General features: G+C 42.5%; 1 protein-coding gene across 1 annotated transcript in view; it reads left to right on the top strand.

The window, feature by feature from the left end:
* Positions 1–19002, top strand: part of tecta (tectorin alpha) — a 45333-nt gene that overhangs the window by 12834 nt on the left and 13497 nt on the right. Inside the window, exons 5-12 of the mRNA XM_072446957.1 lie at positions 3850–3987; positions 4062–4227; positions 6473–6885; positions 7347–7917; positions 9444–10054; positions 13003–13573; positions 13763–14379; positions 17456–18107. Of these exons, the coding sequence (XP_072303058.1) occupies positions 3850–3987; positions 4062–4227; positions 6473–6885; positions 7347–7917; positions 9444–10054; positions 13003–13573; positions 13763–14379; positions 17456–18107 (3739 nt within the window). The remainder of the gene's footprint in view (positions 1–3849; positions 3988–4061; positions 4228–6472; positions 6886–7346; positions 7918–9443; positions 10055–13002; positions 13574–13762; positions 14380–17455; positions 18108–19002) is intronic.

The raw sequence follows: 19002 nt of genomic DNA, 5'->3' as shown, positions 1-19002 counted from the left end.
TGCATTGGAAGGACCATGTAAAACCTCTTGTCCATGCATATAATAGTACCAAAAATGATGTGACAGGCTACTCGCCATATGAACTGATGTTTGGCAGACAACCAAGACTCCCCATTGATCTTGCATTCGGATTGCCTGTGAATTCTCAAAAGAAGTCATACTCACAGTACGTCAGTGATCTAAAACATAGATTAGAAGAAATTTTCAAAATTGCGACCTCAAATGCACAAAAGAATGCACAACGCAATAAAACACGTTTTGACAAACAAGTGGTTGACTCAACTCTGGATGTGGGTGACAGAATCCTCGTGCGAAATGTTAAGCTCAGAGGAAAGCACAAACTCGCAAACAGATGGGAGGATGATGTTTATGTGGTCTTGAGAAAAGCAGGTGAACTGCCAGTCTATACAGTAAAACCTGAGGGCAAGGATAGGCCAGTCAGGACTTTGCATCGTGATCTGCTCCTCCCTTGCAGTTTCATACCTACCGCACCCACAACCGAGGTGAATTCCAAAAAAAACCCAGACAAAACGAAAGACAAGACAGTGTGTTGTTCAGGGCAATGAGGAAGATGAGGAAGACTCGGAGTCTGAATACTTACCAATACTTAGTTGGAGCCCTTTGCCTTCCTCTTCTGCTGCAATCACACCACCTGAAATGTTGCCAACTCCTGTTGTTCTAAATCCTGAAAATCTAACAACAAACCTGTCAAAGTGGGGAGGGTGTAACCCATATTTAATAAGAGCCCCAATTAATATGTTCAATATATGTACGATATGGTACTATAGCAGGGGTGGCGAACCCGCGGCTCGCGAGCCGCATGCAGCTCTTTGCCTGGTTTCATGCGGCTCTTTTACGTTCATATCAACATTTGTGTTTGTGTTGTACCAGACGGCGCTCTGCGTTTGCGGAGGCGCCCGCAGGGTCGTGTTGATCACCGGCGCTGCGCCAAAACCGGCCCGCGTGTTGGCCCAGCAGTTAGCCACATGGCTTTGAGTGCAGAGGTCTGTGGAAACGATACCCGACATGAACTCTTAATCTTGCATTTTTTTCCCCTCGTCTCCTAACTACATAGTAAAAGAGGACTAGAGAGGAACGCTGCCAAAACCCCTGATCTAATTTGATATTGAAATAAATGAGTTGGGAGACGAGGAAAAAAATGCAAAATTAAAAGTTCATGTCAGGTTTCGATCTTGCAAACCTCTGCACTCAAAGTTGTGTCGCTAACCGCTGGGCCAACACACACATCCATTTCACGTTAGAACAGGAATAATACTTGATAAGTATGTGCGCCGCTCACCCGCACGAAAGTGGAGCTTCGGCATTCGCCGGACCACGGCTCGGCAGCCAATCAGAGCCAAGCACACAAACTTTGTCGCCCAATCAGCGCGCAGCATGCAAATTTTCACTTGTAAACTGTCATGGCGCGGCCGAAGCGGACTTTAATCAAACGCTTCCCAGCCCGATTTAATGATAATATTCCCTTTTTTCTGAGATTTATTAATAAAAATGACCCTGTCCTTGCACTCGAAAATGCCTGTCCAGATTCAAAATACCCCGTCCAAAATACGGGAAGACGGCCCTCATCTAAAAGAAAACCAGCAATATTGAACTTCAACATGGTATGTAAATTATTTTTGGTTTTGGACTTTGTTGAACTGAGAGTTTGTGTGTGTGAGACACAATGTTCATTGTTGAAAATCACTGGCTTGTGGTCTTAGTACTGTAGGAGTCAATTTCTGTCATTATCATGGTTGTGTGTGACATGATATTGTTAATAATAATAATAATAATAATTTGGCTGAGCAGAGGTGTGTGTGTAAGAGGAAGGGATGGGGTGATGTTCATGTGTGCCCATGTGTATGATGTGGCTCTTTGCGGTAACACAGTAAAAAATGTGGCTCTTCGTCTCTGACTGGTTGGCCACCCCTGTACTATAGCATCTTTGAGGTAGGATGGGGCCATGTCATTTATGGCTTTGTAGGTCAGGAGTAGAATTTTAAATTTGATTCTAAACTCGACGGGGAGCCAGTGAAGAGACTTCAGCACTGGCATAATGTGCTCTCTTCTTTTTGTTCCTGTTAGTAATCTTGCTGCTGCATTTTGAACCAGCTGAAAGCTTTTTATGGAGCTTTTAGGACACGCTGCGAGCAGGGAGTAACAGTAGTCTAATCTGGTCTTTACAAATGCATGGATAAGTTTTTCAGCATCACTTTTAGGCAGGATTCTTCTGATTTTGGCGATGTTGCGCAAATGGAAATAGGCTGGTTTACAAGCTTGATTTATATGAGCTTTAAATGAGAGCTCCTGGTCAAATAAGACTCCAAGGTTTCTTACAGTAGAACTGGAGGCTACACTAACATTGTCCAGTGTGACTATCTGTCTCGTAGATGCTTAGGGCCAAGCACAATGACCTCGTTTTTTTCAGGGTTAAGAAGCAGGTAGTTAAGTGTCATCCAGGTTTTTATCTCCTTCACACAAGTACTAAGTCCGTCTACTTGATCGCTCTGATCAGCTTTCATTGATAAATACAGCTGAGTGTCATCTGCATAGCAGTGGAAGTTAATGCCATGGTGACATATATACAGTGGGGCTGCTTTTCTTCAGCAGGGACAGGAAAGCTGCTCAGAGCTGAAGGAGACAAATACAGGGCAATCTTGGAAGAAAACCTGTTTTCAACAGACATGGAGGTTCAGCAAATCAAAGACCCTAAAGATACAATGTAATGGGTTAAAACAAAACATATTCATATTTTAGAGTGGCCCAGTCAAAGTTCAGACCTAAATCTGATTCAGAATCTGTGGGAGTATCGGCCAAAACACTCGCCATCCATTTCAAAGATGGATGGACAAAGATTTCGTATGTATACGAAGCTTGCAGATACATACTTCAGGAGACTTGGAGCTGTAATTGCAGAGAAAGGTGGTTCCATAGTATTTAGGGGAAGCTGAATACTTTTGCACACTGCCCTTTTCAGTTTTTCATTTAAAAAAATCTGGAAATCATGTCTATTATGTATGTGTATTTTTCTTCCACTTCACAATTGTGTGCCACTTTGTGTTGCTCTTTCACAACGTTTGTGGTCGTGACGTGACAAAATGTGGAAAAGTTCCAAATGTATGACTACTTTTTCAACCAATGTAGCTCCATGAAACCTGAGGAAGTACCAGAGGATTGTTGTCTTGTTGGAACCAGAATGAAGATATCAAAACTTACTGAAGTTACTTACTGAAATAATTCACTAGTTCATAATTCATAAGATGTTAAATAATATAAAGTTAATTAGTTTACAAGCAATAGTTAGTCAAATTACAATTCATTTGGTGGCAGTGTATGAGTGTTTGTCCTTTATCTTTGTTTTTTCCACCTTCTATTGGTGAAAATATATGTGGAACAAATAATTGAAAACAAGTTTCCATCTGATCCTAATCAATTGCACATTCAGCCTCATTTTGCAGATCTCTACTAAATTAAGGAAATGATGTACAATTGAAATGATAATGAACAAACAGAAAGAGGAGGACAAACTGAGACATGCAATTATCCCTTTGTGGATGCCAACTTACATGGTTTGTGTAATTTATGTCATAATTTCATTGGACAAAATATGTCTTATTATTCATTTTATTGTATTTCTTTTTGTGACCAATTCTCACGGGTTGTCAACGAGAGTAAAACCCTGTTTTCACTACACTGATCGGGTTTCTGAAAAGCACACAAGTTCTCCTTTTTCGCGTTTTTGAAACAATAGAATTGTACAGCATGTCCAAACTTTGAGTACTGTACTATAAATACAAATCAAGAGATAATAATTTGTAATAATAATAACTACTTCTGTCTGATTCCAAGGTGAACACATTCCAAACAGTGTTAATCACAGATGGAGTCACCGCCTTCAGTATGTTCAACTATGGCGAGATCACGTGGAGCACGGGCACGGCCAGCGGTGGAGATCCGCTGACTGGACTCGGTGGAACTACGGCTCAGGTAAAGCACCAGGAAGTGTGGCCTTTCACTGTGGACACTGTTCACGACATCCTTCACACCATGTGCCTTTCCAGTCAGGTTTCAATGGTGGAGACATTGGACACTTCTTCAACTTGCCTGGGTCACGGTCCAATGATGTGGTCAACATAGAGCAGACGACCAATGTGAATGTTCCCGGGCGCTGGTTCTTCCGGGTCGACACTGAACTGATTGATCCTGCCAACGGGTGTAGTTACAACGGCAAGTTTATTATCCATGCAATTTCACCATTGTGGGACTAACAAAGGTTTTCTTACCTTAGATAATGTTATACCTTTTTTGTATCATCATTGGCCTTTAAACATGCTTTTGAATATGACTGAAACAAATTGATACATTATTTGAAAACCACCCCTGAGTGTGGAGTGAATGAATAATGCAATGTAAAGTGTCTTTGATTGTCCAAAAAGCGCTATATAAATCAAATACATTATTATTATTATTACTGTTAACTAATTTAATAATTGGTATCTGGATTATGCACAGGCCTGTTCGGGGTTTAATCAACTAATAGATCAATTGAACGAATAATTGCTATATTATTCGATTACAAAAACAACTAGAAAATCTGCAATGGCTGAAGCCATTGCTGGAGTGTCTGCGTCTCTCCCTCTCCCCCCCTCTCCCTCCCTCCACCTCTCCCTCCTTCCCTCTCCCTCCCTCTCTCTCCCTCCCTCCCTCTCTCTCTCCCTCCCTCTCTCTCCCTCCCTCCCTCCCTCTCTCTCCCTCCCCCCCCCCTCTCTCTCTCTCTCTCTCTCTCTCGCTCGACTGGCTCCGTCACAAAATTCTAAAGAATAAAGCCTAAAGAATAAAGCCTAAAGAATAAAGCCTAAAGAATTCCTCAGACACTTATAATGCATTTAAATCGGGAAAAAGTACTAATACTTTTGAAAATTCTGCAAAAAGTACAAGTTGTTCAAATGTCAAAAGTAATAGCACACGTACTACTGCGAAAGTGATCGTAATGAGGTATAACATGTTGAAATCGGTTGAAGCGTTAAGGAGTTGAAACTGGCTAAATGAAAATCATGGAAATAATAATAAAAAAAATTCACAATACAAGAACATATAGTGCCTGCGTGACGCAGACACTCAATAATTAGTGGCAGCCCTACCTTTGCTTTGGCATCTCATTGGCATCTTTAGAACTTAAAATAATGTATATATTGAAAACCACCCATTGCTTTCTAACAGTTAGGCATTCCCTAATCAGGATTTATCTTAGCACTTCATCTACTCACAGCAGAGAATTGGGAAATAAACAAAATTCCCAGGCATGCTACTGTAAGATGATTCAAGGCAGGCCGAGTCTGGTGATGATTTATGGACTAAACAGCACTGGATCTCTACTGCTGACTTCTTAAATCTGGGAAATTTGAAACAGTGTTTTTGTGAGGCTCAGAGAAGGAGCAGAGAAGACGAGCTCGTAAACAGGATTAATGAAACAAGTGTGAATGAACTCCAGCTATGTTTGTAATGAGGGAACACTGTTTTAACATGGTTAAAAGCTCAAAAAAGTAAATTTAGCATATTATGTAGGGTCAATACACATGCATTTCCATCTATCAACAGTGTCACACTCGAAAATAAGGCTACCCCAAATAAATTGTCTGTTTGCTGTAACCCAACCCAACATTTTTCAAGTGGGTCGGTCGGTAGGTAAATTCTTATTTTTTTTACTTTGAAGGCAAAAAAAAAAAGGATCAAAATTTTGCCTTTTTGACTCGGAGTGACCGCCAGGGGTCAATGACGGAAAACGTTTCGATCAACCCGATTTTAAGATGTTTCAATATCGACCTTTTGTACGCCGTTATCCTTTATTTTGGTAGGAAAGGCGAGCGGGGGACATGGGCGCCGCCATGTTTGTTGTGATGACGCTGCTGGGCGTGTTTCTCTCCCAGAATGCAATGCGCTACGATATGAGCGGTGGCCAGGCCAGTGGCGCTGACAGAGCCAAATCTACATTTAAAAGACAATATAGGTTCCCTCCTGCATGTCTGTTTAATACAGAAACAAATGGAGGATCGAAAATGAAGACGCACATGCGTTGCGCAATGCGTTATTTGTCCCTTGGGATGAAAGATAGGTTTACCAGCGCTATATCACTGTCGGTGAGTCGGCGAAATATTTGAAACAAAATGCAGATTTTTTTTTCTTCAGTCGGCTAGTATTATACCAGGTCGGTCGGGTTACGACAAACAGAACTATTATTTTGCCCAGCCTAAAGTGATGTGAAAAAAAGAAAAGAAAAAGATCACAATTAAATCTTTTAAAGTAGAAGAAGACAACTTCCTAAAACTGTAATTGCTGAAAATATTGTCAACTTTGTTATAACTGTACAGAAAATAAATCTGTATTAAAGAACTGCACAAAGTATTTGGATTTGGGATCTCCAAATTTCCAAAATTCCATTCCATTTTATTAAAATCTCCTTTTGTTTTGTCAGGACGTTACTACAGGCGAGGAGAGATCTTCTGGCTATCTGACCAGTGCTCTCAGAGGTGCCGCTGTCTGGACATGGATAATGAAGTGCACTGTGAGCAGGCTCCGTGTGGACAGCTGGAGACCTGTGAGCACCAGGAGGGAGCCTTCTACTGCCAGCCCACCCGCACCAGCACCTGTGTGGTGTTTGGCGACCCCCACTACCACACCTTCGACGGGTTCCTCTATCACTTCCAGGGAACATGTTCCTATCTGCTGGCTCGTCCGTGCTGGGAGATGACAGGACTGCCATTCTTCAGTGTGGAGGCCAAAAATGAGAATCGTGGATTGGCCTCAGTTTCCTGGCTGCGAGATGTTACAGTGGAGGTGTATGGGCATAGAGTTCTACTGCCCAAAGGAACTTTGGGGACAGTCCAGGTAACAGTCTGATCCTTCCAGTCCCTTCTACATTTTGTTTGAATGCAGAAGCCAGACCGTAAAAGGGTAAAAAAAAAAAAAAAACTCCCCCAACCTGATATGGTCCAACTACAGTCACTAAACTGTTGTTGTCATATCTCAATTTGGAAGACATCTCCTCTGGAATATTTTTGTATCATTCAGAACAAAATTAATAACCTCAGATACATAAGATACAGTGCTTTGCTTGTTTTGGCAAAGTGTGTTGTCTTGGCTTGCCAGGCAAGGGTTTCCTCATGATACTTTTGATTTCTCGTGTCAATTTTAAACATCAACAGTTCTATGTGACAGTATCTATGAAACTCAACATTTGGAGAAGAATGCATTAATATTGAGCGAAATAAGACGTATCAAGAATAATTTTGTGACCAGTCATGATTTGAAGGCATTCATTAAATGAAAGCTAAATTATCTTTTCTCAGGTGGACGGCTTGATGAAGACACTGCCTGTCCAGCTCCAGCTAGGCGCAGTGAAGATGTACCAGTCTGGAGTCGCTGTCGCCTTGGAGACCGACTTTGGACTCTTGGTTACCTATGACGGACAGCACTACGCATCCATCTCTCTGCCCAGCTCTTACTTCAACAACACATGTGGCCTCTGTGGGAACTATAATGATGACCCGGCTGACGACCCGCTCCTACCGGATGGATCTTTAGCTGAAAGCGTGGTGGAACTCGGAGGTAGCTGGAGAGCGGAGGATACGGACTGGAGATGTACGGACGGTTGTGCCCAGAACTGCAGTGTGTGTGACCCTGCGTCTGAAGCCTTTTACTTTCGGCCTGACTATTGCGGAATCATCAACAAAACGGATGGCCCTTTTAGAGACTGTCGAGCAGTAGTGGACCCAACGGCCTTCGTGTACAGTTGTGTTTATGACATGTGTAGCAATAAGGACAACATCACTACGCTGTGCCAGGCCATCCAGGCTTACGCGCTGGCTTGTCAAGCACTTGGAGTCACTATACGTTCCTGGAGATCTCGTGCCTTCTGCGGTAAGATTCTTCTTCTCTACACACTTGCTCTAATAAATCCAAATCGTATTTAGGCCTGTCGCTACAATTAATATATCAACTTATCGTTCAATAATTTAAAGATGGAACTGTATTTTTGGGGTTAAATAATTATCATGTGTACATTTTCTTTGAACGTTTGTGGAAATGAGTACTATAACATTTTAGTTGCTGAGGGTTGAATAAGTAACCATGACTAATAATAGATACTAACCAAGATTAGGCCTTGTATTTGTTTTAGCGCATGTTTTTATCAATATTCTAAATTTAGAAAAGGGTTCACTGGGATTATCCTGCTTTAGGGTTATTGTGTCAGTATAATTGCTTTTCCATGAAGCGTATTAAAACCCATGAGACCGTCGAACTACAAACCTTTATGGGTCAAAACATAACCATAAGCATTATAGCGTGCAGTCAGGGTAATCAAGGGAAGCAGTGATTGACCAACAAAATCTAAAACCATCGTGTGTCACACAGTATATATAAATTGTTCTAAAATATAACCAAATAAGCCCGTTTTCCTTAAGCGTGGTCTTTTAGTGGCCTCTACAGGCCGCTGGGTATTACTGTGTTGAAAGCATGATTCTTATTTTCACAGCTGCACAGTCTGTGACCTGTTCATGTTCCACTCTCAAACATGTGATTTTAGAACCAGAGTAGAAAGCAGCTTATTTTAGAGGTCTGCACAAGCGCTCTGAGGACCACACAGCCTCAAACCCATGGATCTATGCTCAAACCACGCTGAATAAACCTGTGTGGGAATCAAGGATTTGCAGGTTTGCAAGGATGGTTTTGACCTAACTGCACATGTGCAGAGGAGAAGTGAAGCAGCAGCAGCGTCAAGTTTAAACAGACGAACATGGAAACTATTTTTTAGAGACAAGTCTTTTTTTTGTAGCTAAGGCTCTGTTCATTTTTATAATTATTAAACGTTAGATGTTGTCATTTAACAACATTGAGCCTTATTTGTGTAATGAATTGGTTGGTGAAGTAAGCTTCTTTAATCCATTCAGCGCTTAGCTCAGGTATGGGAGTTTAGGTCAGTAGGATAGGCGCTTGTCCTTCACGCAGATATTGCATATTACATTTTTATTTGATTTGATCACTTTTCTGTTATCCACTAAACATTGAACTGCCCAAGTCTGCTTGCCCATCCATAAAATTCACTGCATGCTACTGCGGGCTAATTAACAGAGAAAGAACGTCTCTAGCAAAGCCAAACCAAGGCTGCGTACAGTAGGATAGGATATAGGATTAGCAGTGTCAAGACAGAGCAGAGAAGCAGCTCCCAACCAGGTAACCAACATCCAAATACACGAAAGCAAAGCAGTTACTTTACGTTAGAATGCATCACACTTCAATATTTGTTATTGTGACAGGTGTAAATTGTTCAAATAAATAGATGGGACTTAATATACAGTAGTAGACTATGTTTTTCTTCCTATATAAAATAAAAAGCCTCCTTATTATTCAACCAGGTCAGACTTTTTCTCTTCTTTGTCCTCCAGCTTTAACATGTCCCGAGTTCAGCCAATACCAAGTCTGCACCACGGCCTGCCCTGCCTCCTGCTCGGACCTCACGGCTCCCCTGTACTGCGCCCACCCCTGCACAGAAGGATGCCAGTGCGACCAAGGCTACGTTCTCAGCGGCAGCCGGTGCGTACTCCGAGAAGACTGCGGCTGTGAATACAATGGACTATACTACCCAATGAATGCAACTTTCTGGGTTGGAGCTTCTGGAGAGGAGGGAGAATGCACTCTGCGATGCACCTGTGGTTTTGCCAGTGAGGTCTCCTGCTACAACGACACTTGCAAGGATGGTGAAGTTTGCGTAGCTGAGGTGGGCTTACTGGGATGTTACCCGAGAAGAGAAGGAGTATGTTCCGTCACGCAGGTCGCTATGTCGTCTTCCTTTGATGGAGCGTACCTGCCGTTCCCAGAGGATAGTTCCTTCTACCTGCTAAAGCTGTGTGGTCCAATACCAGTCAATGGGTCAATGGTGGAGGTGAAAATGAGCAGGCGGCTATTCAACAAAGGACCAGCTTGGAAAAGACCTGTGATCGTAACCGTAGCCAACGTGGAAGCACAGATGGGAGGAGCAGATTTTGACACAGTGAAGGTTAGTACGTTCTATATAATACAAATAGCCAATTAGCAAAAATATTCTCAACAAACTCTGCTCTATATTTGGATCTATAACATCCCACCCCATGGGATTGATTTTTGGCTGTACCTGATTTTTGGAGGGTCAAAATGAGACAACTGTGTGCTGTTTGCATCCAATACCTAATTATCTGCATCTAGTAAGAATAATCCTTGGTCTCTGTCTAGATATATTGATATATAATCTTCAGAAGATTGTCAGCAGTTTTGTCACAAGCGCAATAAATATGTTTCTACTATTTGCAAAGCCAAGGCATACACAGTATTGACGTATTAACCCCATTGCTCTCTATAGATGAAAAAGGTACACCGGAGCTAACACCCTTGAATTTAGGTTGCTATATAGTGGTAGCGCCACAAATACTAAATGGTTTAATTGACAAAAAACTGCTTTTGTTCTCCCTTTGCATAAAGGATTTGAATATTTCTGTCCAATCTCAAAACTATCCTGCCTAGCAAACCTCTTGGAGATTCTACTAAGTAACCAGGTGTGTGATTTCTTTACCATATATTCAATTTTAAATAGCTACAATTCCAGTTTTAGACCAGGGCATAGTATTACCACAGCGATTACTCTCCTATCTTAACAAAGGAGTTCCTCAAGGCTCCGTCCTTGGACCACTTCTATTTACAATTTATCAACACAACTGGTCATGATTTAAAATATAGTAGCATCCACCTCCACATTCACATCCACATTCTGCTGCACAAGTGAATCAAAATATTCAAGTGGATTTTCATTCCATCAGACAAAATTGTGTTACTTTAAAATTAAATTAATAAAACAAAATGTATGCTTTTCAAAGCACTCTTGTGACTCAAAAATGTATCTATTCTTACGCTTTATGGTAATGTCATTGAACAAGTACCTTTTTACAAATACTTGGGCATCTGGATTGATGATAATCTCTCTTTCAGCAAACACAAACAAGATCTGACAAATAATCTTAAAGCCAGATTCTTCTTATTTTTCTTTTCAGTTTTTGTCAAAATGTAAACACACGAAACAAAGAACAAGGAACACAGGGAGCAAGTAAACAAATAAGGAAATAAATTAAGTAATATAAAAATTACAGTACAATTCAAATGTAATTTTTTTTTTTTCCTGAATATTATAATTTGGGTCCCGTCCTTGATTTTTGGTGCAGTCTGAGTCATTCAGTTTTTTTTAACAGCCTTATTTCTGCTGCCAGGTGTATGCTCCAAAGGTATCCATTTATTGTGTTCATGTACAATACATAGTTCTGTAATCCATGAGGTGTGTGTCATTCTTCTTTAGACATAAAACGTGTATTCCTCTTAATTGTAGAAAACAGATCATCTGGGCTAAATTTCTCTCAGTACTGGATTATGGTGATATTTTATACATTCCCTGTCCCAAAAAAGATTGCCACTTGGCTTCAACTAAGCAAATACAGTAGGTCCTCTTCTCCTACTAGATAACTGCTGCAGGTGATGATCTTTCAGCTGCACCATGGTATTTAAACCTAACATTTCTGAAACAACCATGTTGACAGACACATCCCGTGGTCATGGAAAAGATGAGAAGGGTCAAATCATTGGCATCAAGTAATTATACCTCGTGCCCCTTTTTTTCTGTGGTGAGTTTTTTTTTGGGACTGGCTTTGTTTATGCATACTATGGCAACCGTCTTAAAACCCCTGAACACAATTTTAATGAATTATACTCTAAAGTAGGTTGCTAATCATTGGATGTGAGATGAGAGCAGCACTGCCTTTTATTTTTTATCATTGGTATTTTGCCTGATATCAGATCATGTAATCACCAATTGAGATCTCAGGACATTGTTATACTACAGTTGCACCCTTGTCAACACGGAATCAGGAAAAAAAGGCTTCAGCACCTTTACATCAAAACAGTTCTGTTTTTCACATTTTAAGAAGGTAAACATTTGCATTAGCCTCAAGCCAGAACAGTAAGGCTGCTCCCATCTTTTGGTCCTTATACAGGAAAATACTTTGGTATACTTTGATATGATTAAGATAAGATAAGATAATCCTTTACTGTCCACACATGGGGAAATTTCATTGATACAACGCAGGTAGATACAGAGGAAAAGGACAGATAACAGATTATAGGAAGTTTAAAAAACATTCTGGCCGGGATAACGTGACGATCTCCGGGTAAGACGATGGTTTCCCCCTCAGTTTCATGAGTTCCTCCTTTGTATAAACGCGCACCGGCGTCGTTCCGTACGGCGGCGGTGGCCGGGGTGCGCGGTGGGGCTGGGGGGGCTAGCTCAGAGCTAGCGCACATCACGTCGACACAACGAAAAACACTCAATAATCCAACAAAGTCGAAACAAGTTGAATTAAAGCGATTCCAGCGCGTGTCCCTATCGTACAACTAAAGTAGAAAAAATATTTACAAAATACAAGATAAAGAAAGATAAAGCACAATAAGTGTGAAAAAAGTGTGAAAAAAGAGCGGAGCGTTGCACTGGGCTACCAGCTGGACCGGCGCCTTTGTGACGTGTGACTTACTTGCTGATACCTGTATAATGTCGGCTTTTCGGGGAAAAAAATGCTTTGTGACATATTTCAGTCCTAATACTTAATAAGCAGCATTCAAAATTCTTTTATTCTTTCTCGTAGAGCTGAACTTGATTTTTAACTTGATCTTTAACTTGATTTGATTTTGCTGTCACGGTAAATTAAAGCCAACAATAACTAGCGTGCTAACAACGCACCTACTGCTTCATGGAGAATAAAACACTCTCTAATTAGATGCATACAGTGCATGATTGACTTATTTTCACCCTAAGAGCTACTTTTACAATGTGTCTGTACCTCATGAAAAGAATCGATAGGATACTTTTACATACTTTGAATGCTGTTAAATTTAATTCACTGAAGACTTTTAATTACTGTTCCATGTCTGTAGGTAAACGGTGAACCTGTAGTCCTCCCTTATGTCCACCCAATGGAGACTGTGATGATCTATCGCGCTCCGGGTAATGCCACGGTGGTGGAGTCTCGTGGCCTGCTCAGAGTCCATTACACACGACAGGGTAACCTCAACATCTCCTTGTCCACCCTCTACTACAACGTCACCTGTGGGCTGTGCGGAGTCTTTAACAGCAACGCCACTGATGACCTCCGGCTCCCCAATGGACGTATAGCGGAGTCGGCTGAGCAGTTCACAGAGGCCTGGAAGTCTCTCACCGATGACCTTACCTGTAATGGTGACTGTGATGACCTGTACCGCATGTGCACGGACCTGCGGCTATACCAGGGCCCTTATATGTGTGGAAACCTCAACGACCCCGGAAATAGTTCCTTTATAGCCTGTCACACAGTGGTGAACCCCTCCCCGTTCTTCAGGAACTGCTTGTACAACATGTGTGTCAAGGAGGGCAACCGCTCAGTCATGTGTAACTCATTGCAAGCCTATGCTATGGCCTGTCAGGACGCTCACATAGAACTGCCATCTTGGAGGAGTGCTACAAACTGTCGTAAGTACTTCTGGATTTCACTATATTCCACAAAAAGATTGGCAGATGGTCGATAATATTTATAGAATTTGTTGACCCTCTCGCTTCACAGGGAACTCATTGTGTGTAACACAACTCATCCTTCATGTAACAATTTTCCATCTTAACTTACCTTTATTTTCCTCCCTATCTTGTTTTCTTTCTCCTCAGCTCTTCCATGTCCCGAGAACAGTCACTTTGAAGAGTGCACCACAGCCTGCCCACTGACCTGTGCTAATCTGGATGAGCCGGAGGAGCCGTGCCCACTGCCCTGCCAGGAGGGCTGCCAGTGTGAGGAGGGCTACGCTCTGATGGATGGGCTCTGTGTGGCACGGAGGGATTGCGGCTGCATGAGCCACGGCCGACACTTAGCCACCAACCTGACCTTTTGGACAGATTGGGAGTGCCAGGAGCGCTGCTTCTGTAATGGGACCGACAACAGCATCTACTGCCAGCTTGAACCCTGTCAGCCGGAGGAGTATTGCCATGAGAGCGACGGCCTGTTCTACTGCCAGCCCCGCACTGAGGCACTGTGTGTGGCCGCAGGCTACGGACACTTTCTGCCTTTTGTGGGGGCTGCGTTTGAACTGCAGAGCTCATGCACGCTACAGCTGGTCACCTCTGACTGTGGGATCATAACCAGGGAGCCGACAGCTTTACCATCCTTTAAACTGGCTGTCCGGAATGAGGAGCGCGACACTGGACAGGCCATCTGGGTGAAAGGCTTTGTGTTGGAGGCCTATGAGTATGAGATCGAAGTGACACGGAGCTACAAAAACACAGTCACGGTGAGTGAGTAATATGTCACCACACGACAGGCCACATGAATGAGGAATTCAGCAGTGTACTATGCACATTTTCGGCATAACCGGCAAAGGTCAAAGGAGTTCTATCAGTGAGGGAGTTATTTCTAATCAAGCTGACAGAATAGCGCTGCACGCGGTGAATACCTCTTTGAATGGCTTAGGGGGCTCACATTTCAATGGGCATCTTTTATCAGGTACTAGACTTGGCTCTGAGCGACGCTTGGAGCGGGTTCACAAACAATGTCAGATGTGAGAAATGACACACATGCACAGTCACACTCTGACAACATGCTGATTAATACGTTCTCTGTGTTTTGATTAATTATCACAAGAACAGTGCCGCCGCTCCCAAAACGCACAGTGGTGGGGCATCAAGCGCTCCGAGAGGCACCAACCTGAACATGCCGTTTGAATACATCATGTAGGCCATTTGCCTAGCAACTGCACTGTTCCATTTGGAATTAAACAGGTCTTAAGTCACTCCAACATTCTTACAACCTTCTAAGGGGTCTACATTTAGTTTTTCACCTTTGCTGGTTCTGTTGCCTCTGTCCTCAGAAGAGCAGAAAGTGAGCGACAGAGCAGGGGCTGAGAAGGGAAACATGGGACTGTCGGGGGCCCCCACAATAAAATGAGTAAGGAGTTGCTAATATCATTGCATTAAAAAAAGGGCTTGGGTGGATGGGGACACCACCAGCATTTTTGCTTAGGGAACCCAAAAAGCTTGCATCAGCTCTGTACAAGGAACTCATAATTTGATGCAATAAATGCATTAACACGGCTTCATTATCAATATATATCAGCCAGCAAGGCCTTCTCTGCTAGCCTAAACATAATCAGAATATAATTGAAAAAAATATATATAATAATGTAATAAATATTTGTGGGAGAACGGCACGGAGAATGCGCGGACAACGGCGTGGAGAACGAGCGGACAATGCGCGGACACCGGCGTGGAGAACGAGCGGAGAACGCACGGACACCGGCGCAGAGAACGAGCGGACAATGCGCGGACACCGGCGTGGAGAATGAGCGAAGAGCGGCGTGGAGAAAGAGCGGACAATGCACGGACACTGACGCAGAGAACGAACGGACAATGCGCGGACACCGGCGTGGAGAACGAGCGAAGAATGCAAGACATCAAGCCCCGCAGAGAACCAATTTGGATCATATTTGAAGCCGATTTGGATCATATTTGTAAGACAGAAAAAAAAAATTCAAGGGCACCGTGTCCTATACAGCTCCGTTTGGGTGCCACAAGGCTCCATTTTAGGCCCCTCTTGTGTGGAAGTGAAGACAGATGTATACAGACACCACCATCATATCTGTCTTTGTCAAATCATTGTCTGACACTAAATCTCAATAAAACTGTCAGTATGTATTTCTATTGTCTAAGCAATAATCTCCCTTCTGCACCTGCAAGTACAAGATTCTGTTATGTATTTAGGTGTTGAGCTGCACAGAACATTGATAAGAAAGTCACGTCTTCTGTTAAATTCTAAAAAAGACACTTTGGTATTTTCAAAATGCCCAACAGCAAAGTCAAGCTCAAATGTATCTTTAAAAAGAGAGAAGATTCAAACTGTAGAGGAATATCATGGTGTATGTTTGGACTCAACTTCTAATTAGCTTGTACTTATAAAAGTTGTACAAGCTAATAAATTCCACCTCTAAGTTGATTAAACTCGGCTCTGGGCCAGTGACACATTAACCAGAGCCTGTGCAGTTCCTCACTGACAGTGAGCTGGTGTTTGTTTCTTGTTGCTTGTCTGTGGCTAACAAAAGCGAGTCAAAACAGGTGAATCTGCACGAGACATTAACACTCACCAAAGACGTCTTCACATCGTGCAACAGCAGTCAAATTATCTGCTCAGTAATCAATAATCAAGTCCACCAGTTTCTCCTCTCGTAGTTCCTCCACAGACAGCCAATCAGCGCTGGAGCTGGTTCTCTTTACAACTGTCAGTCAAACGTTTAGCTGATAGCCGGAACTATTTTCATATGTTTCTAATAAGCGGCTTACTTTCTCACTGCTCTGATAGTTGAGAGTCTCTCACATTCCCACTAGCTTACGTTGGGGAGCAGCGAGCAATTACACCGACTCTCGTTGACTTTTGACTTAATGTCTTGTAATTCATGACAGTAGTAAGCATTTGAAAAGACAACATTTTAGAGGAAGCTCAGCCTCCCTAGTAGTCACTGAGGAATCGCCACTGATTTCTACAGTGTTATATGTTGTATCTTGTCCTGACCTGCCCCTACAGATGGAAAGTAGTGTGGCATATTTAAATTGTATGTTCAATAAATATGCAATGTCCCTTTAAATAAATGCATGTAGATCAAACACTGTTGTATAAATACACATATCTAGAATTATTAAAACTAAAAATGTAGATGGCTCAGTTTAGATTCATTCAACATCAAATGAGTACAGATTTTTACGCTTTCAATGATACTTTCACATTTGACTTATTGCGTTATTAACTTAGTCACTGGCAGCAAGCGTGACAATAACTTCTTCAAAGCTTGTATGAACAAGCACTCAACATATTAGATAAGAACATATGTTTTCAAGAAATGATAACATAATAAAAGTTTATATTTTGAAAACGTTATCCTGTTAGTGAATATTAGTCTGGTGTACACGATTTTTCACTGGCGCCCGCACCTTAAAGAGACTGCGACTGTGAACTTTAGGTCTCCATATTTGAACAGAGCTGCTTCTTTGTCAAAGCAGCAGGAGCCTGGGACTCCTGGCCATATTTGTGAGGGAGTGTAGCACGTGGCAAGTGGCTCAAAGATAATCAGGGTTGTAGTTTGTGATCTGATGTCAGTAGGAATAATGTAAATATGTAAGCTCTCACTCCACAGTTTGTTTGAGATACGCACAGGCAGCACCACTGTAGAATGCACGGTTCATACAGATGCACAGCGGCCTTTTGACTCCACGTAAATCATCTTCAGTTGATCAAACTGGGGAAAAAGAGCAAATGTCAATCCAAACCGCTGTTCATACAATGAACTGTCTAACGCATGTTTTCATAAATGCTTGTGTCAGGTGAACAAGGAGCGGCTGTACCTGCCCTTGAAGCTGGGCCTGGGGAAGGTGAACATCTTCAGTGTTGGGATGCAGCTGGTGCTGGAGACGGACTTCGGTCTCAAAGTGGCCTTTGATTGGAACATGTTGCTGCTGCTGTCCTTGCCCCGGGACATGTACCAGACGGCCTGCGGGCTGTGCCAGGGCATGCCCCTCACACCTCCCATACTCAGCACCACAGACTGGGGCATGGCCTGGGCTGAGCGGGACACCTTCTGCCAGGTGGGCTGCGGGGACTCGTGCCCTCGCTGCGGGCTGGGGGAGAAGAGTGGTCTGTCTGAGGGGGCTCTGATGGTGGCAGACTCCAATGGAAACTCTGATAATGGAGCTAGGGAGGTAAACACACGGATCCGCTTCCACATCGGAGACGGGCTGTACGTGTTTGTCGAGCCAGAGGCCGTAAGGCTTTGTGGACTCATCATAGACAGAGGAGGAGTGTTCGCACGCTGCCACAGCAAGGTGGCGCCAGCATTTTTCTACCAGAGCTGCCTGCAGGATACCTGTCTGGACCAGGGCGCCCAGGACACCATCTGTAACTGGCTGCAGATGTACGCCAGCACCTGTCGGACACTGGGAGTTTCTTTGAGCGGCTGGAGGAGCGACACGCCCTGTGGTCAGTGCTCTTTATATTATCAGATCATCTGATTCAACTTAATATTTATAAGCTTATGGTCATACAGTATGCCTCTTAATGGTCCCTTCATGTTTTATTGTTTTATAGACCCTTCCAGGAGTGATTTGTTTAGAATAGTTCTGAGCACAGCCTGGTACTGATATATATGATAATTTCCATTAATTTAAATGGAAACATTAAAAAACAATTTTGACCGGAATGTGCTGTCTGCAGTACTTGTTGTTAACTTTATTGGGACAACTTACTCTGGTCTTGTTGTGGAAAGTGCTTATAAACTGGGGTGAATAATCTGGATGCTCGAAATGCAAGAATAAAGAATAACTTTTGACCACTTCAGTTTACAATGAACTAGTTCTGTTTTCCACATTTCTTATAACAGTAAAAATCTGGTCCAACACCATTAATAATCCATGCAAAACGGAACCCTGGTGTTACTCACGTGAGGTCGAGTGGTTGTCAGTCACCAAAACAGTCTTGGTTTTTCCTAGTTTGTGATGTTTGGAGGCTAACTCACCCTAGAAAATACAGCAAATGTATGGAACGGTACCAGTCTTTAGAATGCAGTTCAGTTAACAAATACCCTGGAAGGATCTACATAGCTCAGGATGGAACACCGAAAAACTACAGTTATCATTTAAATCTGCCATTTTTGTTGCAGATGTGGCAAACATCTATAGACATACATTACCCACACGAAAAGTAAACAAAAGAGTCTTTGAACAACACGATAAACAGCACTATAGTGTTAGAATACATTTTGATGAACACTTTAATGAACAAGGTTTTATTCATTATCATAAAATCTCCATGGCTCAATTCTACAGATGTGATGACACAATCCCGAATCACTCTGGTCCGGTTTGTCACCATCGGT

Source organism: Eucyclogobius newberryi, unplaced genomic scaffold (genome assembly GCF_026437365.1).
Source record: "Eucyclogobius newberryi isolate DKJ021-1_F unplaced genomic scaffold, fEucNew1.0.hap1 SCAF_15, whole genome shotgun sequence".
In the NCBI taxonomy this organism is placed as follows: Eukaryota; Metazoa; Chordata; class Actinopteri; order Gobiiformes; family Gobiidae; genus Eucyclogobius; species Eucyclogobius newberryi.
Note: the sequence above shows the minus strand (reverse complement) of the source record. Positions and strands in the feature narration are given on the sequence as shown.